Source organism: Anser brachyrhynchus (assembly GCF_964034855.1).
Source record: "Anser brachyrhynchus genome assembly, chromosome: 4".
NCBI lineage: Eukaryota > Metazoa > Chordata > Aves > Anseriformes > Anatidae > Anser > Anser brachyrhynchus.
The window spans coordinates 50,405,246-50,432,189 of NC_137698.1; the positions used below are offsets into that span (position 1 = coordinate 50,405,246).

General features: G+C 37.4%; 2 protein-coding genes across 13 annotated transcripts in view; one reads left to right on the forward strand and one right to left on the reverse strand.

The window, feature by feature from the left end:
• LOC308193740 (uncharacterized protein) overlaps positions 1-26,944 on the forward strand; it is a 59,216-nt gene that overhangs the window by 595 nt on the left and 31,677 nt on the right. For 8 of the 11 annotated variants that reach the window (XR_013949890.1, XM_080588740.1, XM_080588744.1 and 5 more), the window contains one exon: positions 10,322-10,441. Coding sequence is in view for 8 of the 11 variants with exons in the window: in XM_080588740.1 (XP_080444866.1) it covers positions 10,322-10,441 (120 nt within the window). In the remaining 3 variants the exon portion in view is untranslated. Of the gene's footprint in view, positions 1-4,872; positions 5,048-10,321; positions 10,442-26,944 lie in introns of those variants that run through there. The other 3 variants (XR_013949888.1, XR_013949889.1, XM_080588743.1) reach the window with 2 other exon arrangements.
• Positions 2,724-10,878, reverse strand: EXOC1L (exocyst complex component 1 like). Of its 2 annotated transcripts, XM_080588739.1 has the most exons (4): positions 10,572-10,705; positions 8,074-8,235; positions 7,117-7,247; positions 2,724-5,200 (listed from the first exon to the last, which is right to left on the reverse strand). In XM_080588739.1, the coding sequence occupies exons 3-4, from the start codon at positions 7,216-7,218 to the stop codon at positions 4,937-4,939; spliced, it is 366 nt and encodes a 121-aa protein (XP_080444865.1). In that variant the 5' UTR covers positions 7,219-7,247; positions 8,074-8,235; positions 10,572-10,705; the 3' UTR covers positions 2,724-4,936. The 2 variants fall into 2 exon arrangements, with proteins under 2 accessions (XP_080444865.1, XP_080444864.1); XM_080588738.1 differs by lacking the exon at positions 8,074-8,235 and having other exon boundaries at positions 10,572-10,878.

Here is a 26,944-nt window from a genome sequence, read left to right on the forward strand (position 1 = left end):
CACCAGATTAATGTATCTTCTGTGAGAAACATTCAGATTTTACCTTTATCCCTTAGCAGAAGCATCCTTAAGTAACTGAGAGGCTTTGGTGCACACCACACCAAACTTCTCTGAGGAAGAAGTTAATCTGACTAGTAGGTGTGACATCCAGGATGTGGAATCTCACCCAGAGAAATGACATCCACATTTGGCCTTGGCCACTGTTGAATTTGGTGAATTACAGTTCAAACTTCGCCACGATGGAGGTTCTCCACATGATCAATATACTTCATTCATCTTTAGTATTATTCATGTAAATTAATACAGTATTTTTTAAGTCTTACGTGCACAGTTAAGAGAAGGCTGCAATCATTACAGATTACTTGAACTGTATGATTAATTCACAGTAATACGTCAGTATGTCTTGAAGGTAGGGTTGATAAAACGTATTACCCAGGTCATTACCAATTAGGAAAAACAGAAAACATTCAAGTTAATGATATAAATTACCAAAATGTGGCCTTTTAGCATGTAAAATTGTGATCTCATTTTACCTATATTATCTTTCTACTTGATGGAAAATATTTAACCATTACTGACCAACACTGTCTTGCTGAATGTACTTCAATTTTCTGACTTATAAAACAGCATGCTGTGTAATTCTGTAATATATCATTCATGAGGGCCAAGGTTAAAAGAGAAGTTTCAGTTTGGTAATTCCTCGGTTTCACCACAAAATGTAACTGTCTCTCTCTAGATCTATAAAGACTGGACAAGGCTGCCATAAAAAAATTGGATAGGGTTTCATAAAGCTTTTGTTGTTATTAGTCAAAGCCCTTCTAGTTGTCTGTCTTTATCTGTTAATTCTGCTTCAGGGCAGAAAAAGAAACAAAGCATTGTTTGTTAATGCTACATGTGTTTACACATGTTAAAACAGACATGAGATCATCTTACAGGATGCACAGTGCCATTCTCTCCCTTCCTATTTTAGCTTCCACAGATGCTTTGAGAAAGGGCCTTTCTCTTCCAATCCTAACTTTAACTCAGGAGAAAATATTCTGAAGTTGCATATTACTAATTATGTAATACAATCCCCCATTTTACAGGGAAAAGATAAATTTATATTCTGAGAGTGACAAAGTAAAGTATTGGGGTAGATGACAAGGAAAGAAGTAATATAGGCTTTCGCTGGGAAGACGTGGGTATGTATGACTCCAATATACAAAGGAGAACAAGAAAGAGAAATAACACAGGAGGCACAGTTCAGAATACGCTCCCCTCCCAGGTCTGCTTCACTTCCCAAATGTTTTAAAAAATCTGCCTTGATCAAAGACTGCACTTTACTGGTTTTAGACCTGTCAGCCGGGGGCAAGAAGGAATAGAAAGTTAAGTCACCAAATTAATGACAAGTAACTGCTTATACTATCTGTTTGTTTAACTTAAGATGCTGGAAAAGATTAGTAATCAGTGAAAGATGAACAAACAGGAAAAGAGTTTGTCTGCTTAAATACAAGGTTATGAGTCTTAGATGGTAAAAATTATCTGAAATCCATGAACTCCAGTGGAACCTCACCAGTATATTTTTTGTTGATACAGAACAATCTTATCTGAATGATATTATTACTTTTTTTTAATGTATGGAAAAAGAAGACAAATAGATATTGATAAAAGCTACATACAAAATATGAATTCTTTTGTCACAGGTTTCTCTGTGTTCTTAATCCTGATATTATTTGAAGAATTAATAATACACTTAGGACAAAGAACATCACACGTCTTTTATGACAGGCTATGTTCTCTCTCTGCCTCTTAAACAAGTACGCATGAAGTTTCCTTTGCTCATTATCTTCTTCATTTTCAGGTTGCCTTTTTTTTTTCCTTTTTTTTTTTTTCCCCCTCTGGAACAGATCTGGCTGGTAACAATTCCTGTGTTCTGAACGTGAAGTCCACTTTATATCCACAATCTCAAGTATTAATTCACTTCACAGTTTGGTTGAAACCTTTTATAAGAAAGCTACAAATGCATTTGTGATAATCCTTTACTCCTGTAAGTTTCTTCCTAATCAATTTTGGAAAAGTCTTCCAGGAGAAGCAGATGAATCCCCAGATATTATATTTCAAACTGCATTCTGTATATCCAATGTCAGGAAATGTGATGTAGGAAACAATTTTGCCTTAATTGAAAGATGGGCTATTTAGCCTGTCAGGTCTTTTCCATTTATAATTTAGCATAGTCTTTATCTCCTGTGGTGCAGCTGTGCTGTACTAACCACAGAGTGACAGTCTCCAGCACTTGAGGACAAAGACTTTCCATAGCGTGACTAGGTCAGTCTAGCACTTGCACAGTGCCTTGATATTTGGCATTATATGAAGAATTGTGGAAATGCAAAAAGGCCCTAGATTAGGTCCACAAAGATCTCTATCAATATTTTTTCCTTTTGATGCTACCTGAAATCATTTATATAGACAGTGAGTGTTCCTTTTTTCTCCTTTCTGATCACTTAGTAAAGAATATCTGAATTAGGATGTTATTGGACAGAAGAAATGGCAAAAAGATCTGAGTTATATATTATTCCACATAAAATGCAGGCTTATTTGTCTTCTGATATAATCAATTTAATGTTTATACAGTAACAAGAACAGGAAGATATGAACTACTTACACAAGTCCATTAAATATGTTTGAACATTATAGTCATTTTTAGCTAATCAGTTTCTAACATGATACAGGACAATTATTGGTCAGGAAGTCACCACCTGTAGTTTATTTCAACAAAAAAGTGAGGTGTTTTTTATTAGAGGTTCTATATATTTTATTACAAGACCAACGATGGGAGCTTTTCCACCCAGAGAAGAATTTTTTGCACCTGTTAAGCAAAGAACTTGTAAACATTACTGAAAATATTGTGATCTTTACAATAATACAGAGCCCAAACAAAACAATGTGTCATATATAACAGTATTCTGAATTATACTTGCCCTTAAAATGTTTTTGTGGAGCCTGGGCATTGGGCAAATACTTTTTGTAGCGATGGATCAAGTGTTAAAACACACGTACTTGGACTGGATTATACCAAAGACATTCTGCAAAGAACAACTACATTTCATAAATTATTACTATAAATGCAGCCCTTCTCTTTAACAATATTTAGGTGACAAATAAAAGACTTAAGTCCTTCAAAACTGCAGAAGATTTGTATTAACCCATAGAAACTGCCATCATGACGGTCAAGATATACACAAATACTTTGTATGAGAATGTATGCAATTTACATCACACGCCTAGAATAAATATATAACTTCTTAAGATTAGGTAATCAAATATATAGCCTTTCTATATACAAGCACTAGGTTAACACTTAAAAAGTAAAGGAGAAAGCTGTACATTTTATACAGTTTTTCAAATATATTCTCACTTACTTGATTTTATTTCAATTTTGAATCTGAAGTACATTTAGATGTTTTTAAAAGTGGGAGTCCATGTGAAAGGCAACAGTGAATTCCAAGTCGTGGTATCCTTGCCCACTTTACAGTGCCAGGTACTCGGAGAAGGCAGTAACCAACTTGTGATTTTCTGGGAGCTATTTACGTTCGTCAGCTTTAGGTACTTAGCTGGTTTAGTCCAGAGCTAGTTTCTCTGTGCTCTGTAGGCTGCCAAAGGAGAAAAGTTTTCTCCTGCTGGAAGTTCTGACCAAAAGTTTCTCAGAATCACCTTTTGGTTTGGCATTTCTTTCTCTGTTGACTATGGGAGAAGCAGCCAGCTAGCTTAGCTGACTGACACGGAGCAATATCACCATGCTGCTTTTTGGCAGTGTTGTTCTTCTGCAGCTCTTGGTCAATACAGCTTTAATTCATCTTCTGTTTCTACTGTAATATAATACTGTCAGCTGTTGTTTTTGTTGTTGTTTTGTTTTTGTTTGTTTGTTTGTTTGTTTTTTTGTTATGGGTGAGATCTTCCCAACCACTCAGTAGAATCCACCCCACATTAAATGCAACTGTAAGTACTAATAGACATTTAAGTAGTACACTGAATATGCTAACACATAGCTAGAAACTGCTGAAAATTACTCTCGTTATTCCATGAATTTTGAAAAGTCTTATCACTTGCCCATAAAGTAACTGTAACTAATTGCCAACAACTACTGTTTACATAGGATATCCTGTAGTGTTTTGTTAACTCTTGGTCCTGAGGCAGAGAAGAGACATAAACAATCAGTTTCTGTTCCATAACCAGGTCTGTTCATGCACATAAAACAACAAATTGCAAGAAAGAAGACATTAATGATATAAAACAAAAAAGGCCTGAAAGGTCTGACAAAAAACAGTTCTGGTTAAGAACATCCATTTTATGTTTCTATGACAGCATCACAAAAAATGGAAAGACCAAACGGAATACTAGATGTTCTGGGGGGAAAATAATTAAGTGAAAAGCTGGTCCCTGGTACCTGAATGCAAAACTCCAATTCATAAGGATGAGTATTTGTATTTGTCTATTTATGTAGGTGTGATCTCTTTAACAGAGTTCTGTATTTCAACATATTTGAAAATGGAAATGTGCATCGTTCTTGTACAGAACTCATTTGTTTGCTTTATTTTTCTACTTCCAGGAGGTATACGAACTGTTAATGCTCTTAAAATATTTTAAAAAAATATTTATAGCAATTCATGAAGAATAATTTATAACTCCATAAACAATGAGCAAATGCTGAACTCTGCTTACATAAGAATCACTGTCCCTTTGTTGAGTCACATATATTTGTACTTGCCAGTAAGGCCCTGCTAACATAAGCAATTGACCATTCATTTATATATCTAAAAAGTATGTTCCATTTTGGACTTAGATACATAAATTAAGAAGCAGATGCTGCACATCACTTGCTGTCTTTTTCAACAGATGATTTACGAAATGCTGGTCAGTGAAAATCAACCAGTCACCTTTAACATTACAAAATGCATCTTCAGGACAAGGGACACAGGGAGAGACATAAAAGGTTGGAAGCATAGAAGCATATCCTCATAAGTACTAAGCAATCCCTATTGTTGGATGACCAGATTGAATCATCATTTAGGTAGGTGTCATCAAAGTTCACAATCTTCAAGTCCTTTTTAAGGTACATTTCATTCAGTTTGTTTAGCGTTCGAGCAAAGGTATATTTAGATGCACAACTATATGCCTCCAAACTGTAGACTTTGTGGAAGTGCATATCAAAATATGGATTATCCTAAAAAATGGAGAGAGAACGAAGTTATTACATGCATTACAGACATTAGAATGGCAATTGTTCTCTGCTCAGATACCTTCAGTCCTTTTTCTCAGTTTGATGGATACTAAAAAGTATTAGCTATGCACTTTGCATATTTCTGCCATTCATACTAAAGGGTCTTTTAAAACTTTACAAAGTAGCAGTTTATAATTAGCTGCTATTCTTTGCCATTAGGAATTTTGCCTGAGTGAAACTTTCAGAGTTTGGCCAAATGATACCCTGCACTTTATTGGGATTATACAAGGTTGTTTTGAAATGAACTGATTTGTCATGTTGCCTAAAACACTATATGAAAAGCACTTGCCTTGGACTATAACTATATATGCCTGTCAGAAGAAGAATATTGATTCCCCTTCCTGCCTAAATTGTTATTCTGTGTGCTTTCAGGCTCCTTGGCACAATTAATACTAGCAGCAGCTAAATTCTATTAAATTCTATAGATATGAATAGCAATATTATGAATATTTATAGCAGTGTCAATCACTCTATAATCAGGAGTTTAAGGTTCATTTAGGCTTTTCTATAACCAAAAATAAGATTTTGATCATCCAAGTTGTGGAAGGCTGAATCATCTCTGAAGGGTATTTTAGTACAAAACATTTCAAAAAAAGGCTGAAATAAATTCATGTACACAAGTGATAAGGAAATCTGCTGTCTGCCTTGGCTGGGGAAGGGACAGGAACATTTCCAGATGCAAGATAATTTGGAGAGAGGACATAAAGGATTACTAGTTTTAGCTACTTTGAACCTGAGCTCACCTCCACCATCTCCCAGGTTCCTAGTTTCAGACTTCAGGACAACATGCAGAGGACCACAGACTACTGGAGAGCTCGCCTGGCTCCCCATGCAAGAGCTGTGGGAGACTTTTTTCGAAGGGGAACAGTCATCAGGATAGAATGAGTACAACTAGAGTCTCTCATTTTCCTTAGATCAAGACTGTGAAACCTTTCTTGTGGGCTCTTGATATCAGAATAATCTGAATTCTATTTTATGTTCATTTGAAAGCTCTTTCGGGGTAAAAAAAAAAAAAAAAAGTAATCTTTCCCTGTACTACATTTTTATGCATGGATGACTGTTAAAATATCTTACCTACAGTAAGATATTCTCCTCAGCAAATTCTTCTAGCTTCTATAAGATTTAATTCTACTTTTGGTGTTGGCTTGTATTGTACTACTGCAGCCTCATTTTACCCTTCTGTAATTTTATCTGAGAGATTATGAGTTTTTTTTTTTTTTACAAGTAAAATCATGCAAATCTAGCTGAAGTTTTTAGCAGTCTGATCACACAAATCTAGCCAAATACAAATATTTAATTGATCCAAGTAATGGGAATGAGATGTAAGTTAAATGAAAGAGGCACAATTTCCTAAGCTGGTACACCAAATGCCGCACTTACACGATGTTTTACATATTGACACAAATCCTCTTTGCCACACAAAGAACAGGTTCATAAATTCAAATAGCAGGGGCACAGCCTCCATAAAAATATTTAACTAAATATTATTTTCTAATACACATTAAATTGGATTAATCCAAATTTATACTGGGAGCTGCAGTGGAGAACTTTTATCCCAAGTTATGAGAGCAAATTAGAAAACATCCAGCTTGTCCTTCAGATGTCAACAAGAGAGATGAAGATTACAACAAACAAAAAAAAATCTCTCCTGCCCTGCCCAAAAAGTGCAAATGTAATCTGTACCCTCTCCCACACAATAGACACAAAATTCCATGGAGGTTTTTTTGTTGTTTTGTTTTTTAGACAGATTTTTTTTTTTTAGATAATGCACTCCAATTGCATTTCAATACTTGTATTCCAAATTGCAACACAAGAAAAGTATATTCTAATACATGTATTTAATAATAGATAACACTTACAGTATCTGCTTCTTTTCCATCAATCATCTCCAGATCTTTCAGAAACCACTTTTCAACTACTTCGTATTTCTCCTCTCGATCTACTCGAAAGTGTTTTACCATACATATTTCTACTTCTTCACTTTTAGTCACTGCAAGACAAAAATATTTTAGATATGCAAGCACACGCTTCCCAAGAGTTCTGATAATAAAAGACTTACAGTACATTTTAAATAATAATTTAAAGGATGATGTGCAGGGCGGTATAGTGCTATGCTGGACTTAATAGTTTTATTATGCAATTAGCAGAAATAGCCCAGTGTTCTCAGCCTATGAAACCTCTCAGCATTCAGTAGATTTAGGATTTACCTTCCCCTCCCCGTGAAAAGACAGTCTTGGCTGCGCAAAAGCCTTTCATTTGAATTCACTAGCAGTGCAATGAAGACCAGTCCTGGCACTGGATCTATGTGGATAATCCACTTATCCTACTTACTTTGAGGGGAAATCTTTCTGGGGTGCTGGAGTAAAAAAAATGCAGAATCACTATGAAGGCTCTGTATTTACAAGACTCGTGCTACACTTCCTGTTCTGGGGTTCTCTTATATATCCATCACTTCTTAAACAAAACTCTTGTTTCCTTATAAAATACGTAAGTACGTCACTTAACAGAAGCAACATTGAAAATATTTCTTAAAGCTTCAAGTTGCCCAGTGCTATCTTTGTAGAAATTACTATTTTCCAATTCAGGCAGGAAATTAGAATGAAAAGAGCATGAGGATATTATTTATAATAACTACCATTATTAATTGATTACATTGAGTGCTGTGTAGGAGATCAGACTTCTGTAACACACAATAATTAGGGTGAAAAGCATTGGAGCCTGAAACATCTGCACATCCAGCATAACAACTGCAGGGCAGACCAACTTCCCCAAGCCATCTTGTAGCCCAAGGTAAGTAAATGCTAGATGTCACCTACATTTGGCAGGAACATTTTGACATCATAACGTGATACTACAGATGAAGGACCAAAGTTCTTTTATTTCTAAATGCTGCCTGAATTTTTGAAAAATCCATTCTGAAACTTGACTATTTTATTCCTGTTACGATGTCCTTGACTTCTCACTTGTTTATAAGATGGCTACAAAGTAAAGACAAATAAAGGATTACGTTAGAGATGGAGCTTCTTTCCATTACAGAGAAAAGTAAAGAAAAAAATATAAACTGATTGTAATTCTCTCAGCCTATAGCTTCCCAAACAGCCTGCTGGGAAAAACCAACCACTTGCTTTTATATCTTTCTGGTCCTATCAGTAATAATTACTCAATGATTTTTAATCACAGGACCTCTGGTGTATTATCTCTATGGAGAAGTTACAGCGGTTTTCATTTGCAAGCACATCTGTTAGGCTACTCTTAGAAAGTTCTCTTCTTACTTCCAGTTTTATCCCATTTTGTCTACTTTCTTGTGAAGGAGTATGTGGTCTCCCTCAGCGCTGAAAGAAAACAAATCCAACCCCAAAAGCTCAGAGTCCTTTCAGAAATACAAGTGGACATCCTAGGCACCTCCAGGACCCACAGACTGCCACTCCTCCATCTCTTGTGTAGGAACAGAGATTGTATGAAATGAGGATAGAGAACAGATGTTAAGAAACTGCTCCAATAAGCACAATGAAGCCAGGGCCATGTTTTGTCCAGTGGTGAAACCTGGCTGGACAATTTTCACCTACAACATTGTTCTTTTCCTGCATTTTTGATGTATTGCTTGTTCTTGCACTCAGTTCACATAGTTAAAGAAAATTTTATTTTTGATATACAGCATGATCTCAGATCTACCATTTCACTCATTAAATTCTCACAGCTTTTCCTGTGGAGGGCATTGATATGGCAATGCCTTCATAGAGCACAAATTATTTCTTAATGTCTTCCATGGACTGAACTTGTTTTTAGAGTCTCTCTATGCAACTGGATGATATGAGGTTAGCCCTGCCGCCCTTCCCAGGCATACTGATACAGAGTTGTGAAAATTCCTGAATATGGCTGCATTTCAGCTTTACGTTCTTCCAGCGTTTATAAAGCATTTAGCAAAAGGAACTATATTCTTCATACAAGAACTGAGACTTGCTACTGTCGAAAAGGAAGGGAAATAAGGTTGGTCTATGGCACACACATAAGATTGTTCTGTTATCCACACCGAGATTTTATTTTAATGCAGATTTCAAAAGGTATAGACTTCTAAAGTTTTGCCTTTATATAGTCTGACTGATTTTTCTTAGTTATGGTAAGTTGAAATTCACAGGAGTATACTCAGGATGTATTGTGGGGATAAGATTTTAGACAGCGTGATTTGCTCCAGAGAATCACAGCGGATTACAGTAGCTGCTGGCAGACGGATGAAACCCATCTTTCAGCATCAGGTGTCCACTCTGCTCACCGCTTACTTGACTATGCCTGAATATGTTAAGAGAGTTTAATATTGGATACTGGAGAGATCCCACTCTCAATACTCCACATAAATTTTCCTTTATGTCTTCAGTGACATCCAATCAGTTAATCTGATTAGAGGCTTTCTATAGTAGCTTGTTCTTCTCGACCTTAAAAAGAAATGTTTAGTAAAGATTTTGAAGGTAGAGCATGTTATTTCTCCTCTTTGGAAGTTTCACAACAGTGAACTGTTAGTTCAGCCACTCACATCTAAATATACCAGATTGTTTTATAAACTATGAATCAGGTTGCTATTCTTTTACATTTAGAAGCTCTACAATGCTCAGGAATCCATTTCTTAAAACTATTTTTACAGTTTTAAAGTGCAAAGTCTCTTCTACTAAAATTACGTGGGTGCAGGAAACAAAGCTTGCTCAGTATTTCCAGTAATCTGTACAATGAAATTATTCAAAGACTTCAGATGTTTACAAACATGAGAACCACAGAATATGGTTGGCATCAGCCCATATTGCCAAGAAAAGTCTCAAATACATACATTATTTCTACCTGCTATGTGCGTTTTGAACATCAAGAGGAAACAGACTGCAAAAAGCATTCACTTCGATTTAACTACTTATGGATGAGAGTACTCCTCTTTTTCAGTGTTGCAAAACTAATACAAAAATAATTCAGGCTTCTCTGAAACCACATTCTAAAAACGTTCAGAAACAGATGCACTTGAAATCAGATTTAGCAAACAGCCGGCTAATTAATTTTATCCCCACACTCTTGTTTTAATTACAGTTCTCACTATTCCCGATCGAGTTAAACCACAGTTACTTCGGCAACTGGGACAGCATGAGGACTTCACAACCCAACGAGGGATCGTGCAAAAGCTCCCCAAATCCCATTAAAACCCCTAAGGTACCCGTTATGCTTTCTTACAACACCTGTCCTATGCACACAGCGGATCCCCTGACCCCATGGAGATCCCCCAGCCCCATGGGGATCCCCCAGCCCCATGCACCCCCCGGCCCCATGTCCCCCCGGGTACCTGCAGCGCACAGGTAGCAGCGCCCCGCTCCCGAGCCCTCCACCTCGATGAACTCCTGCAGCCGCAGCCGCCGGGGCCCGAAGAGCCGCTTGGCCAGGTCCTCCTTCACCAGCGAGGACATGGTCCCCGACCTGCCTCAGCCTCCTCCTCCTCCTCCACCTCCGCCGCCTCCCGGCCGCGCCGGCCTGCGCAGCCCCGGGGCTCGGGGCAGACATCGCTGAGAGCCGCGGCCCCGGCCCCACAGCCGCCCGTTTGCGCGCCGGGACCCGGCTGCGGATCGCCCATCCCCGCCCCGTGGATCTCCCACCCCGCGGATCCCCGTCCCCGCCCCGCGGATCCCCCCGCCCCGTGGATCTCCATCCCCGCCCCGTAGTGTCTGGAGCGCGCGGCAGCCTGTACCAGCCTTTTCCTGCTGGGATAACTTGTGGCTGCACGGAGTAGTTGGGCATTAAAAAAAATAAGGTGTTGCAAATATTAGAAGAAGGGATTGGTGCCATAAATGTACATGGTGCTTTACTGGCATGGAGTGAAATGAAATCGGGTAGAATTGTGTAGATGTAACGTTAGGGAGAATTGCCCTCTGCTATAGCCAGTAAGCATATTGTCTAGGTGAGTGGGAAAAAGATAGAAAAGAAACTAGAAGATTTTTTTTTCCATGTATTTGCAAAAACAGTTGTGATTCTTAAAGCTCTTAAAGAATTTTCATCCCCACTGTGGGAAAGCAAAGTTCCGCTAAGCTTCAGGTTTAGGATGTATTTTATCAATACAAGACACAAGGACACGTTTCATCACTTCTCTTTAAAGAGTATATATGCACAACAGCTTATCTTGGGAAAAGAGCATGACACCCTCTTCCAAACTTTATTTTTCACAGTTTGATCAAACTGTAAGTCATTTTGCCTCAGTTTTCGTAGGAGCGTTTTGAGCAGGGGCTCCTGCTGCTCAGGGATGGGATGGGCATCAGTCAAAGGGTGGCGACCAGTTGCATTGTGCATCACTTATTTTGTATATCCCTTTATCATCATCATCATCTTTATTAGTTTCCTTTGCTTTTCTGTCCTATTAAACAGTCTTTATCACAACCCACAAGTTTTACCTTTTTTCCGATTCTCTCCCCCATCCCATGGGAGGAGTGAGTGAACAGCTGCGTGGTGCTGAGCTGCCAGCTGGGTTAAACCACAGCAAGCATGCACTCTTAAAGCACAGTCATTGTTCTGAAAGATAAGCTACAGTTTTCATATTTGGAAATCTTTTGGAAAAGAAGCAAAATATTTTGATAGCTTATATAGTAATGTAATCATTTCTACCTGTTAGATACAACTGAGCAAAAAAATAGAAAGCAGATGTGTAGGCTCTGGTAAGAGATTCCTCTGGATTTGTTTCTGAGCTGTGGTATATGCAGATAGCACTTGGAAGATCGTGTCCTGTGATGTAACTATTTTCTGCATAGCTCCTCTTAAACCAAATTACATTGCAAAAAAATATTATAGAGATTAAATTACTTCTGCAATATCCTTTAATGCATTCTCAAATGCTACATTAAGCAACCACTCTGAGTATATGCATAAAAGGTATAATGGTGAATTTAATGTTGAATGTTTTAATAAGAAACAGAAAAAATTGTAGTTCGCTATTTTCTTGAATTGTTTCATTCTTGGTTCATCCGTCCTCTCTTAGAGTGTAGCAGGACAGCGTTCACAGAATCATAGCACAGAATTAATCATAGCACAGTGTTGGTGCAGCTGGTAATGGAATTACCTGCAGCAGTTTTTGTTTTTTTTGTATTTACCTTACACTTCATAGTCTTTTCTCTATCATTAGATTACACTGAGGAGAAAAGACCATCCTATTTTGGAGGTGACTTGCAAAATAATTTTTTTCCCTCCAATTACTCTACTACTATACCGACTTGGGTGGAATGGAAATAAGACTTGGTAGGCTTTAGAATCTTCCTCTACAGGAATACAGAAAGCCAATTTTTATGTCTCCATGCTTGGTTGTATATTGATATATTTAATATTTTGAAGAATGATTCTTACAGTAGGTAAAGAGCATCTGCAGTGCCTACACAGAGCTTCTTGCCTACTTATAATTTATTCTATCATCTGTTTCCTTGTTCTGTTTCACCCTTTTGCTTTTCTTCTGGTATTATTTCTGTTCTCTTTTTTTTCTTTTTCTTTTCTTTTTTTTTTCCCCTTTCATCTTCTGAAACATATACTTTTTAAGGATCAAGAGGCTCTTTTTAGATGACTCATGCAAAAAATAACACATTTCATACACAAAGCTAAAGTTTAGCTGAGAGCAGGTAAGTACCACTATACATGTGTAAGCATGTATGAAGAAGCGTACACAACTCAGTACTATCGTAGGAAATCCCTCTGTTCTGCAATTTGAAACTCTCCAATTGACTCAGATTTAATCCCACTCAGAACCTGCCATTAAAAGTTTCTGCATTAATATACCTCCTAGCTGGTATTATTATTACTGAATAGAAAAGGACACGCTGCAACAGTTTCCTAGAGGCTAAGCAGGTGATTTGAGCTATGAGATTTCAGTTCCACTACAATACTATAAGCCAAAATCCTGACAATTCATGACTCAGAGCCAACAGTGAGGCAGTAATTTGCCCAGCCAGCAGGGACACACTAACGATGGTCCAGGACCAACTTCCCATTCTGGCGTCAAGCATCCCGTCAGAACTTCCCTACCTCACCTAATCCCACCCGTGAATGTGTCATACACACATAAACCAGAACAAATCAAACTTATTGTTACCAGAGCCACAAACAAATTTAAATCAAAACTTAATTTGGAGTTCTCTGCATCTGTCAAGGTAGATTAATTACACATATTTCTGAAGGCTGTGCACCCCATACCCCAGGCTCACAGTGGTCTACAAAGGACCTCTTTACAAGTGAAGTATTCACCAGGGAAGTGTCTTAGACCTTTCTGCCAAATACTAATTATTTCTGTTCCTTTCTGTGTCCTGTCTTTCCTTCAAATCTCCATATGAAAATACAGTTTTCCTTACTGTATTCAGATGTAGGACTCCGAATAGGATAACTCTCTCTACTTCTAATCTTTATTGTTTCTCAGACACACTGTTCTCGGAAAAAGCAATTCAACAGTTTTGGAAATGATATTTATGATGAGTCCTTATACTCCTTTGGATCTACCGATGTGCATTAGTATATACATCAGACTGATTACTTTGGGGCTTGATCCAAAACCCATTTAGTCAGTAACAAGATTTCATTTTATTTTGGTGGGCTTCAGAGTAGTCGTTACTGCAACAGCAGGACAGTCACCAGGTTCAGGCATCTTTCTGTCCTCAGAAATGAAGATATTACCAATGGTGCCTGTGACTATTTTTAATGAATAAATATCTAGCATTTAAAACACAGTCTTAGAACTTAAATAATTACTGGGCTAAGTCAATGCAGAAGAGACTAATTTGTTGCCTTCTGCTAAGGAAGGAAAAATCCTACTGTCACCAGCAGCAGTGGGGCTGCTGCCCTAGGAAGGGCAACCCAGGAGCTGAAGGTGACCCTGGCGTAGGCATTGCCCTCTCCGGCACGGCACTGGGACAGTAGAGCAGGACTGTGAAAATAGCAGGTTCCAGCTGCAGCCCTGTTGTCACCAGGCAAATACAAGGTGACAAAGCAGGTCCAAGAGAAGAACAGCAGGGACAGGACAGGGCAAAGGGCTCAGGCAGGGGCTGGGGCCAGTTCACCTGGGGCACTGGCAGCTGTGGGAGGTGGGAGTCACAGATGGGGCTGGACTGGACAAGTAAACCTACCGGTGGTCTGAAGGGCCCTCCACCTACATTCAGTTATTAAACCAAGCACATTGACTAGGTCCTGCTAACTGGGATAAGGCACAGAGAAGAGATCACTTGCTCTGCTTGAGACAGGTGGGAACTCAGTGTGTTCTGTATGCTGAAGTACTCTGGATGCCGTAACTTTACTCTCACATCTCAAATTCCCAGCAAGAACCACACCCTTATAAAGCACTGTTCACCAGAGCATCTTTCCCCTCGTTCCTTACTTGACAATGTTATGAAGCAAAAAGAAGGAAGGAAAATAAAACGTGCAGAATAATCTCTCACAGCTGCAGAGGATCCCTATGGGTTGAAAAACGTAATTTACCATTTTATTGAAATGAGGATTTACATTGCTATAGCTGTTTCTGTTTGAGGTTTCAGCCAGGCATGGCTTTCTCACTTAACACTTAGTTCATTGTCCGTAAGTATTCTTCAGAGCTTTAGGGCTCTGGTCTGCTTGTTTAACATCTGAGACGAGGTTTTAGAGTATAAAATGGAAATCTTGAAAAAAACATTCTTCAGTGACCTGGCTGTGTCTGTTTCTGAGCTGACTTCAAAAAACTAATTCCGAACAATCATTACTTTACATTGTATTAATGATTTACTTTTCTCAGGCATGCTTTCCTGCTGACATTTATAGATGATCTGACTCCTCATTATGGCAAGTTATTCACGTTTTGATAGCTATGTCAATAAAATTCACTGTGCAGTGAAGCATAAAAGTAGTTAAGTTGTACTGAAAACTGTAAGAGGCAATAGAGATAACAGTTTCATGCAGAAGGGCTATTTGGTGATGTATGGCTTGAGTTGTTTACTCAGTTTTCAAGTAGAAGCATAGAAATACATGCTGGAGAGACATCAGTTGGTTAAAATGTATTTGCAGATCTACTTTTCTCCTGAATTCCTTTTGGGATCCCATTAAAAGAGTGCTGTACCAGCTTCAGAGTACATGGATGCTCAGACAGGGGATGACTTAAGATCTCATCGGTTCTGGTAAAGAGCACTAAAACTGAAACATCATTGGTTTCTCTAGTGGTAAAATGTAATTACCCAATTTAGAGAAAGTAGTACTATTCTTTTCTTAGAATGAAGGAGAAGAAGGAGTTTATTTGAGATTTTATTTGACTAAAGCTCAAATTTGCCAAGTTTTTACAGAGCATTGAGCTTTATCATCCTCAAACTGTAGTTGTGACCATCATTTGGATAAATGATAGCACAGCATGCCACCATTCCAGCCAAAGCTTTCCTTTAAACAGAAACTGCATACCTGTTTATCATAGAACAGTAACCAGATGCTGGTTTATGGATGAAATTTAAAAACGTTTTGAAACATAAAACATACATAGGAAGTAATTCTATAAAGAATTTACAAATGTTAATTTTTACATATGTATGAACTAAAAAATAGGACTTCAAGGAAGTTAACTTACATAATAAGTTTAGGTTTGTGTTCAGCAAAGCGCATAATAATGCATTAATGAATTGAAGCCATATTTAATTAACAGAGTGATGGATTCCACTCTTTGTTACTCAGATGTAATCCATTCAGTGTCATACAGTTTTCTTTGTGGAGGTGAAATCCTAAAGACAGTAGTAAAGTACAAAAAAAAAATAGTAGTAAAAAAAGTAAAAAGAAAAATCTTATTCAAGTCTAGGCATACAAACAATTGTGAAACGTCAGAGAGGTGGAAGTTTTTGAAAGCTTAGCTCAGGATTTTGACAGTTGTGTTAAAAACAGCAACTCTTGGTAGGATGTCTTATAAAAGTTCGGGGTAGAAGGCACAGTAGAGAGATATGTTGACCAAGAAGTCAGTAAGCATCTTGATAAATACATTTGAAGGAAATTAGGTTGTGAAGCCAACCCAATTGGCCTTTTATGTTCTCCTGTGCTTGAAATTTTTTTGAAAAAAAAAAACCAGCTTTCTTGAGGAGTTACCTAGAGCAACTGCAATAGATATTCTTTCAAAAGCCTCTTCGTACTTTTTAATAGTGATTTTCATCTCTACCTTTGTAGTCTCTAGTAATAAATTTCATTTGTCTTGGCACAAGAACCATTCTCTTCCCTCATGAAAATTGAACATTATTATTAATGTAGATAGTCAATTACTTCAGATTAACGTGGATTTATATTTAAAATCAATACACCAACGTGATGCAAAGCACTCTTAAAACACTATAAGCTTCTGCTGGATATCTAATCCATTTTTTAAAAATTCATAAAGAGTCGGGAATCTATACAAATGCATAATTTGTGTGGATGTTGTATCTAGGGGATGAGCATATCTGACAGTTGTGTGGCTTAAAATAAATTTTATTCTATATAGATATTTATAAATTCTTATTCTGTCAGTTACTCAAAAAGATTCGTGTCAAATACATTTAGAGTAGAAATAAAATACAAAAATGTTGAGAGCGAATTTAATTCATCATGTGAAAAAGCTGGTAAAGGAATGATAGACACATCCCCAAATACTTTCAAAGGGGGCTAGCATTGTCAAAGAGTAATTTTGGTCAATTACAAAGTGTAGGTTTTCAGTGTAAGGATGATTAACTGAAATGTAATGACCCAGCATTTGCAGATTACATGATCTGTTCGTAAACTGGTTTCCAGCTTCCTCTCTGTGGAGCCAAAATAATTTGTTAGGATGAAGGCAAGTGACAGTTCTGTGTTGTCCTGTTTAGTTGGAGTCCTGGGCATGGAAGAAACTACTCAGGTCCCAAAGAAACCTCACGAGGGTAGTAGATCATTTGCCCTTTTCAAGGCAGGATCAACCCGATCTAGGCCATTTGTCTGGTCTGCTCCTAGTCATAGCTACAACTTCCCACAGTGGGCATAACGTCTCGTATCTTGCATACCAAATTGCAGCACTTAAAGAACTCAATCCCCTGCTGTTTGCCTTCCCCACCTGACCTCTTCAGTGCTCTCTGGGTGCATGAAATGAGCATGATTTGATGCAGGGCATCCGAGAAAATAATAGGTAGGTGTCCAGGGCAAAATTCTCAATTTTTGACTTAGGAGCATTTGTTGATGAAAGCTTCGATTCATTATATGTTTTTCCTGGTCTTTAATTCTTATGTTTCACCCCGTAATTAGAAACCTGCATGCTAATGGTAAGTTCAATAAAATAAAACTACACGGAGTTTCATCTCTTTTCTTGTCAGAATTTTCATGTAGATCTAGAGATTATGGCACAAAGATCAGAAAAGTGTGGGCCAACCCCTTTCTGTCTCTGCCATGCCTCGGTTCACAACCTGGGTTACACTTGCACCAGCTACCCCATTTCCTTTCTCACGGCAGGGAGAGGTGTTGACTGCCTGAGCAATACTTTTCAGTCAGCTAATGCCACTTACATCTATAGCTAGCATTTTCCTATTTTTATGTTTCATAGTCTCCTTTCCTCTCATTCTGTAAACAGCCATCACAATACCATTAATTGTTTTCCTTCCCGTTAGCATCTTGGTAAAGATCTGGATGAAGACTTTGAAGACATAGCAAGATCCTAGCCCCACAGAAGTGCAGACTAGGCCCCTGCCCATGCTTTGGCATGGTTCATTTCTGCCGGTGAGTGGACATTGCTGATGGCATTGAACCAAATCAGTCAGTGACGCACTGATGGCCCAGTGCTGTGATCAGAAAATCACAAGTCCTGTCCATCGGAAGGTCTGTTGCACCTGCAGCATTTGCCGTGTGAAAATAGAGATATCTGTGAAATCACTGTTCAGGAGGAACTTCTCTTCTCCAAACATATTTTATACTGCTATTGGAAAGTTTCTGCAAAAGTTGGGCAACTTTTCCTACAGAGTAGTCCAAACTACAGAGCTTTAGAGATCTGTCCTTCGGGAACCAAATAATACCAAATAGTTACAGCCACAGCTCGGGGTTCTCTAGCAAAGACCATTAAAACTTCATCTGTTTTTGCTAAGAGATGTCTTAAAAGGCCCAGCTAGTTTCATGTAGCATCTTCATGAAAGCTGTTAATTATGCTGTAATTACTTTGTTTCCATCAGAGCAAGTACATCAGTAAGAATTAAAATTAGAAAAATACAAACAGGGTCATCTTTTCTGTAAGAAGCCTGAACTTCCAATTTGGTAGTTAAACAGTTATCTCACTTCTGTAATCTTTATTTCAAGTATATTCAAGTGAATATCATTATTATGGATGGGAACAGACTTGTTGGCCATGTTAGTTTGAACAATTACATCAGGCTTTCTACCTTTTTTCCTTAGTGTGTACAAGTCGCATTTGATGTCATATGTTAACTTATTCAAATTCAGGTCATTAATATCGTTGCTAATGTTCTTCTGGTTTGCTGTCTAAAACCAGTCATACAGAATAACACGCGTAATATCCTTTCTGTGTTGCTGATGTTTAATATTTGGTGAACTCAAGTGTTCCCCTTTCCGCTACCAGAAAATAAGAGCTTGAAAAGGTTCTATGCTTTTCCGCTCCCTGATTTATACACCAAATCCTGGAATAAACATAGGCTTATTTTGATAACACTGGCAGTGGGAAATCCAGGTGCTGTACTGCTAAGGGGCAATGATACCTCTGTTCCTACCACAAGCAGTATATGCTGAAAGTCTGGTGCCTGGATTTATGGTAATGTCTTTTCTAAACACCAGTTTGTGTGGACTTTTTGAGTTAGTTGTTATCTAAATGAAATTTTAGAAACAACTGGCATGGGTCTTTCAAGTTGAAAATATGAGTGCAAAGTGACACAGCAAAATGCTATATGAAAATTGCAAATAAATGTTTTATATGCTAAAATTTAATGCTAATGTTTTATTGTGTAAAAAGCAGTGATTGAATCATGAGGCAATAGCACAAAATCTGAACACTGTGGCTGTATGAGTAATTGGTACAGAAGCCTAGTAAAACTTGTATCCAGAATGCATTAGGGTTATAAATACAGTTGTTCTGTTACTCTGCCTCTTGAGAATCAAAACTGTTCAAGTTTGTCACCTTTAAAAATGTTTTCACCAAAGGATAAATGGGTAAAAAGGGCAGACAATATCTTTCATTCCAGTGCAGTACTTCACAAAAATGCATCACTTATATTTGTCACGAGGTATAAATTATCCATAAATTTGTCATTTTGATTAGAAGACCCATTCAATTTCACTGTTTAGTCAATCCAAGCTAGAGACTACCAACTTTTTTTTTTTTTAATTTTATTACATTTAGTACATTTTTCCAATAGTCTGGAAACAACAGTGATCAAAAATAACAAATGCATTCCTTACCTACCCTCCCACAATTTAAACACATTGCAACAGGATAGTGAAATTTCACAGTGTCTGCTAAATATATAAACATTTCAGAATCAAGTCATTCCACTGAACTAATTAAATAATTAATTCAATCTGGAACTAATTAAACTTGGTTTCCAAAGAGCTCCTGCTTGACGTCTGCTTGGTTTTGTAACAGAGCTGCACTAGAGCTGTGTGGAAGCTATTCCCTGCTTAGACATCAGACCAAGCTGATGAGAGCTGCTGTGAATTTCCTAACCACAGGAAAAGTTTTGATTGTAATTAATGTCTTATTGGACACCAGAGAATCCACACCTCAGTTTTATTTTATTCTGGAGCAGTGCTCTGATAGAGCTTGAACTGAAGCTTTTACTGGTGTGGGTGCATTCTCTCTTGCATAGATTTTCAAATGTCTAAAATATTTGCCTGCATATTTCCTCCAGGGGACCATTTATGTCTTTAGCTGCCTGTTTTCATGAATTTTGAGTTACTCAATGCCCCTTGGGGACAGCTGCTTTGCATCGGTTTTCAGTAATATTAACCAACAGATGGAAAAATTAGATGTGTGGGAATAGTGATTGCTTGCACTTGCACATGTGCATTTTGTACAATTGCAGATGCCATGTTTTCTAGGCTAGAATGTTGCAGATTATTATGAGGACTTAAATTATAAATGTACATTTTAAATTATGTACACACAGCAACACATGTGCTACTGTTTCCTTGGTGTATATTAGCTTTTCATTGCTTTGCTTGGGTCCCCTCCAGCTGCTTACCTTTGAAGTTTATGAATAATCTCGTTGGATTAACTGTTCTTGTATATAAAATGAAGCACATACATAAATGTTCAAGCCTTTCCTTTCATTTGAGTATTGACTTTTTGCACACCTTTTGTTTTCTGGATACATTGGTAGGAGTCTAACAGTGCGATGGACAATGTTCAACCTAGACTGTTTCATGCTGGAAGAGATCTATTATTCAATACCAGTGATTATTTTACAGGTAACCTGGCTGATATTTTAATGTCTATGTATTCTCCATAGCAAGGATACATAGTACATACTATCAGTAGCTCTAATACCAGGAAGATAAAACAGCCATAGTAGACCAAAATTGAGATTTCCCCTGATTTTCAGTATCCTGCCTTGATTGCGACACAGAATATCATTACAGAAAAACATTAAAAAGTTGGGCATGTGTACAGTGATCTTTTCTAAACTCAGCTAGCTCTTGGCAATCAATGTCTTAGAGGCTTTCTAAGCCTGAGGCTGTGTTCAGTCCATTATGTTTAGTAGCCATCAGAACTATCTTCTATGAAATCATCTAATTTCATTTTTAAATGATTTATACTTTTGGCCTCCCTAGCATCCTGTGGGCAGTGAGTTCTGTAATTCAGTTAGTATGTTGGATAAAAAAAGTATTCCCTTTTGTTCATTTTAAATCTGCTATCTGATAACATCTTTGGACATCCCCTAGTTTTTGTATTATAAGTAATAGAGAATAGTTACTTTCTAATTCCAAACTGGTTTTGATTTTATAGGCTTTTATCAGATTTTGCCTCTTAATTATTTAATTTACAAACCGAAAGACCATAATCTGCTTAACCTCTTTTAGTATCTGTGATCGGTTTTGCCACATTTCTCTTTTTTTTTCTTGTTCTACCAGCAGTCCATCAAAATTCCACCTGTTTGTCACTCACTGTCAGCTGTAGATTTGACCAATCTGAAAAATAATAGTATCGTCAGTAAATTTTGTTAGCTCATTATTCACTCCATTTTTTCCAGTTCATTTGTCCATATTTTGGACAGTCTAGGTCCCTATGAAGATCCCTGAAGGACCAGAAGTGGCTTTTTCTTTATGAAAGCTGACCATTTGTTTCTGCTTTTTGCTCTCTGACTTTTCTCTAGTCATCAGTTCATGAGAGGAACTTCCTTTTTACCTTTTGTCAAGCCTTAGACATGTCCGTTTCTCTATTTCTAGTCTCCTTTGAGGCTTTATACATTGAGATAATTGAGACTTTATTGAGGACTTGTAGAAATCTCTTGGAAATCTGTGCACACTCCATCAGCTGGGCAATGTGTCAATATGATTATTGACTCTTTCAGGACACTTTAATACAGGTACGACCATGACTTACCTCTGCACGGCATATGATTTCTTCCCTAATAGACTGCTTCACCTCTGTGACTTCTTATCCTGTTAAATATTATAATTCCTACCAATTATTGTGGTATGTAATGTCAGACACAAAATTTTATTAGTGTGTTGCCTGTTCATGGAGACTTATTATTCTCTATTTTACCCATTCATTCCTCAACTTTGCTGCAGTCTGCCTACATGTGTTGACCCTGTGCATATGTATAGCCTTCCCTTACAGGAGATCAAGTCAGATGTAATGATCTGCCTGGGTGGATCATTTCACATTCTTCCTACCTTTTCCTGTATTCATGAAAGAAAAAAGAATATTTTATCAGAGTATATGTGCAAGAAAATATATCAGGTAATGTTTTTATTGAACTCCTAGTGAGAACTTATAGTACTGTAAAATGCCTATCTTTGTCTTAGTTAGAATTGTTTGTAATTATACAGTCCCATGACTGTAAAGCAGTAACACAGTCTGTGGAAAACAATTTTCAGTTAGGGTAATTGAAAATACAATTACTTGGTTACTTTAAGTCAAGAGCCTAACTACCTCTACTATAGGGAAAGAAAAAAAAAAAGAAAAAAAAGAAAAAAAGGTGTTTTCAACTAGTCATTTCTCCTAGTCTTTCACTGGTACCAGAAAACTCAACACCTTTCAGACTCCATAGTAGACCAAGCAAATAAGGAATTAACTTCTGTACAGAGCAGAAACTTACAATGGAAGTTTGTAGCTGTTGTCTCGTTTTTACTTGTAGAAGGTGGCATTCAATAAAACTATGTTAAATATTTCACAATCTGTACATTATAGTACTGTATAAGGAATTTGTTTTCTAAATTATGGTGTATTTCAGTACTTTTTCTGAAGCAAAGTAAGTTCATATCTCATATGTTTCCTCATGACTCCTGTAAAAATCTTAAGTACCAATGCAGAAAGATGGGATACAATTCACATAATCACGTAGGGCAGTATTTGCATGTTCTGTTTGTTTCAAAATGAAAATTTTGAAAAGCTTAAGTATTTGCCGAATAGTTGCTCAGAGCAAAGAAGCCAGGAGGACTGCAAGCAGGTAAGTAAAATAGATTTATGCTGATAAATAATTTATCCAGTAATACTGGGGCCCCATATACATAACCATGGCATTTATGCAAATATCATTTAGGAGAAGAAAGAGCATTTGCTTGCAGTGTGCAACATTAATAATGGCTCTGACATTTCAGACTATTTCTCTTGAAGCTGTCGTTCCTGCCTTGAGTATGAGTGCTAATCTAGCTGATATCAGTTTCCTGATCTTGAGGGACCTGCACTTGGCAGTCTTTACTGTGGTATGAAAAGAGAGCAGATGACAGTATCGAACACTGGCAATATGTATACTCCGGGGAAACTTGGCCCTTCAATATATATTATTAAGCATAAATACTACAGTACTAAAATATGCTGGTACATTGAGATAATTGTGACTGCTTATATTGAAGTAGCAAAGTAGCTTGAGCATTTGCTCTTATTTTACTGGGAAAAGCATTCTGCAGAGGGAAAAGAGAAAGAACAAAGTTCAAATGAGATAATTAAGGATGTATGAAAACAGTTCTTTGATACCAGGGCAATGAATATTCAAGATGGAAGATTTGTTTCAGAATACATGAGGGTTTTTTAGACTTTGTAACTAGTTCAAAGACAATCTCTAGAGGGTTGTTGACTTTTTTCTCCCAATTAGGCAGGACAAGAAGGACATAAAGGGACAAATGTTTATCTGCACTGTAAGTTTTAATATCCTTATACAAATGGAGTAATCCTCTTATACAATAATGAGCAAAGAAGTCTAGATTCCATTTTTTTTTTAGTATACACAAAGTAAACAAACTTTTTAGGGCTAACAGATTTTTGTTTAGTTGCGTTAATAGGATAAACCTTTTCTATAAACATGAGGCTTGGTCTATAGCATTTGGCAAATACTGACAATTTTTGCCTCCCTTAGGAGACTGCAGCATCAGCTGTCTCACTCATCAGGAAGGTGATAAACTAAATATTGCTCCCATAATGCCTCCAGTTTTGAATTTTTGCAAGCCATTTTTCTTTCAGTTCATTGAGTTGACAGTATAATTACTGTCCTACCAAACATTTCTTAATTTGGCAAATGTGTTCATGAAGAGAAGTCCACTATATAGCTCACATTGATAAGGTAATTTCCAGTTTAACTCTTGGTGTGTTAGTGGTAGGTTGCTCCTAGGGACCATTTAGACTTTCAGACCCACAAACACCCTTCTGGCCTCTTTACCATCAGTATCTGCCACCTGTCACCTGTACTGACAACCATCTTAATTTCCACAGTCGCAGCCCTACCAGTTTCTTCCTCAGATCTTGGAGAGGCTGAGCCTTACTCCACTTTCTTCCTCCAAGAGCCAGGCAGGGCTGGAATCATTTCTTGTTCCTCTGCTTAGTTAACGTGAAGGTTGCAACCCTCTTCCCTCTCTTTTTACCAGAAGGTGGTGGGATGGAACTGTAGTACTGCCTGCACTTTGATGAGGTTTAGCAAATTATAGGCCAATTGGCAATGAAGTGGGCATGGCAGAGGATGCCATGCTTTTTTCCCTGTCCCTTTTCACTTCAGATGTGAGAGAAGCCCTCTGGTGGGGTCCTGAATCAGCAATGGTCAAAGATAAACAACTTGACTAGAAGACTTAGAAGGATAGGACATATAGAGATTATTATGCTTCCTGGGTGAGGGTGGTGAAGGAATAAATGGCAAATGAGACTTTGAAGCAAGGAGAAGAGTTTACTTCCTTGTGCAGTGTCTGATCTAACAAGGGGGAAAAAATAAGATGCTTAATGATAAAACCAAACTAACTCTAACTTTGTAGAGGAAGTCAAGTGCTGCTGTGCCTGAGCCAACAAAAGCATTGCTTGGAATCTTTTTTGCCAGTGAGTGCTTGCCAGCAGGGTTTGACTTCACCATCACCACAGTGTACCTTGAGGTGTGTCTTATGCATTCTGTCAGCTTCCATGAGCCCTTTATTAATCAAATTTTGAGGGTTTTTTTTTTCTTTTTTAAGATACAAAGAATTCTGTAGGAAAGCAGAACATTTCAGTATTTATCTAGTAAAACACAACTCCAGCTTTGCCAAGCTGTAATTTATCAAAGTTTAAGAACGTTGTACCATTCTTCGAACAAAAGCATTTTCAAATAAAACCAAAACAAAAGGTCTCATAATGAAATGTTAATAATACCTCAAACTCTTGGCCTTGCAAAATAAAAAATTGACAAATATCTTCTTGGCATTTTGCAATTTAAGCCACAGAACCATCTGTTTTCAAAGTACTTAAGAAATAAACGTCCACTGTAGCAAAAACAATGTTATGGAATATAGCAAAAAGTGTGCTATATAAAAGGATGTTCTTCAAAATGTTAAAGTCAATTATTTAAATTTAAAATTCTTTCAAGTGTTCAAGAAATTTACCAGCCTCAAGTAGGTTATCCAACTATCTCCCACTTACCTCCAAAACCTACTCTAACTTTCAGAGGGTTGCCTTGTTCGAGGCCTATAATGTGGACAGAAGCCTATGAATATGGGGCAAAACCAGGCCTTGTCTGTTAATAAGCACCAGGAACATGCTAATAAGTCTTCAGATCTCTTTTGTGCTCCTTTCTTTTGTATTTTGGGATAATATAACTTAACTGAGAATAGGTTAGCCCAAAGTAATTTGAAATGGGGTGTTCACACATGAAATGAAGAATAGCAGCTCCACTTCACATTCATTTCCTAATTTTATCTGAATTAGTTTCATTGTAGAGATTAGCTATTTAGAGATGAAAGGCAGCCTTTTTGCGATAGAAATTATCTGACAAAATTGGGAATAGACTCCCTGACTCTTCCAGGGGTTTTTAAGCAACTGTGATACATTTTGATGAAGTAGATGATTGAATTGCTTAATTCCACTAAGTCATTTTGAATTTGACTTTGGATCATAGTGTTAGGTTCTGTCCTTCTTCTTTTGTTTCCCATAATCAAATAGAGTGAAAGCTTTCCATTGTAGAACACATTTATGTGTAAGCTGTGGTGAGGGTACATCAAGGCTTTTAGAGGCTGACCATATGAAACTGTCAGGCTTGCCCTACCTTCACACCTAGTTAGTTATTTAACATTGGACATTTTGGATAGCATTCAAGATCCAAGGCATTGTAGGGAAACGGGTGGGGAGCACTCCACCAGTTGTTAACAAATAGCTGTTATTAGTATTTCGTGTGTCATAAGCACATATAATAGTGTAATTATTAGCAGTGAATCAGCCTGTATCTACTATTTCAGGAGTCCTTATGAAAATAAATATATTGGTATACATGTTTAAAGGGTGCATGTACATGTCTACTGATGAGGTCAAAGGGTGTTGAGTGGTTCAACTGCTTTGGAAAAGTGCAGTACCTCCATGTTTCTGAGGACCTAGTAGAAAGAAAGTAGAAAGATCTTCTCCTAGACCTAGGAGATTTTCTCCTTTGTAAACATTTCTGTAGGGGTGGCTTGAATATGCCAGCATAACTGGATTTTGCAATTACTTTGCAATTTCCTTTTTCAGGTTTTTAAAAGATCTTGCAGATCAATACCTTAGTTCAACAAAACTCAGACTTTTAGAATGCTGTCTGTGATGTTTTTGTGTGAAAATTGTGTGTACCTACTATGTAAGTATGATTGAAGAGTTGAAGAACCGCTGAAGTAACTCTTTATGCAAATTATTAATCAAGTGTTTTGGTGTTGATTAATTGTACAGGAGAGGTGTACATGACAGTGACTTTGTGGGTTCTGACCCTAGTATGGTACTAATATGGCCTTGTTAGCCATATAATACTTTAGAAAGCCCTAATTAGTTAGGGAATCTTACGGTTGGTTTTGTAAAAAATGTTCTATGTCTACATTTTTCTGCCAACTTTTTATCCGTATTGGTGCTGACATTGCATCATATTTAGATTTTTGTTTTTTATTTATGTGGTTTTTAGGTGTGAAGTTGGAACCTTTATTATACTGCAAGGGCATGCACCAGGTGAATGCTATTTAATACTGTTTGGAAATTTCAGAGTCAGTGGAAATTTCAACGCTCAGACTTTCACCTCTGAAATATTATGTGAAGCTGAAGAAGGAGGCTTGAAGAAGGAAATGGCAGGCTGGACC

Coding starts and splice junctions, on each gene's coding strand:
- EXOC1L (XM_080588738.1), bottom strand. CDS start 10,692: ATGTCCTCGCTGGTGAAGGAGGACCTGGCCAAGCGGCTCTTCGGGCCC. Junction 7,248..10,571: donor CTGCTACCTGTGCGCTGCAG/GTACCCGGGGGG, acceptor TTTGTCTTGCAG/TGACTAAAAGTGAAGAAGTA. Junction 5,201..7,116: donor ATGGAAAAGAAGCAGATACT/GTAAGTGTTATC, acceptor TCCATTTTTTAG/GATAATCCATATTTTGATAT.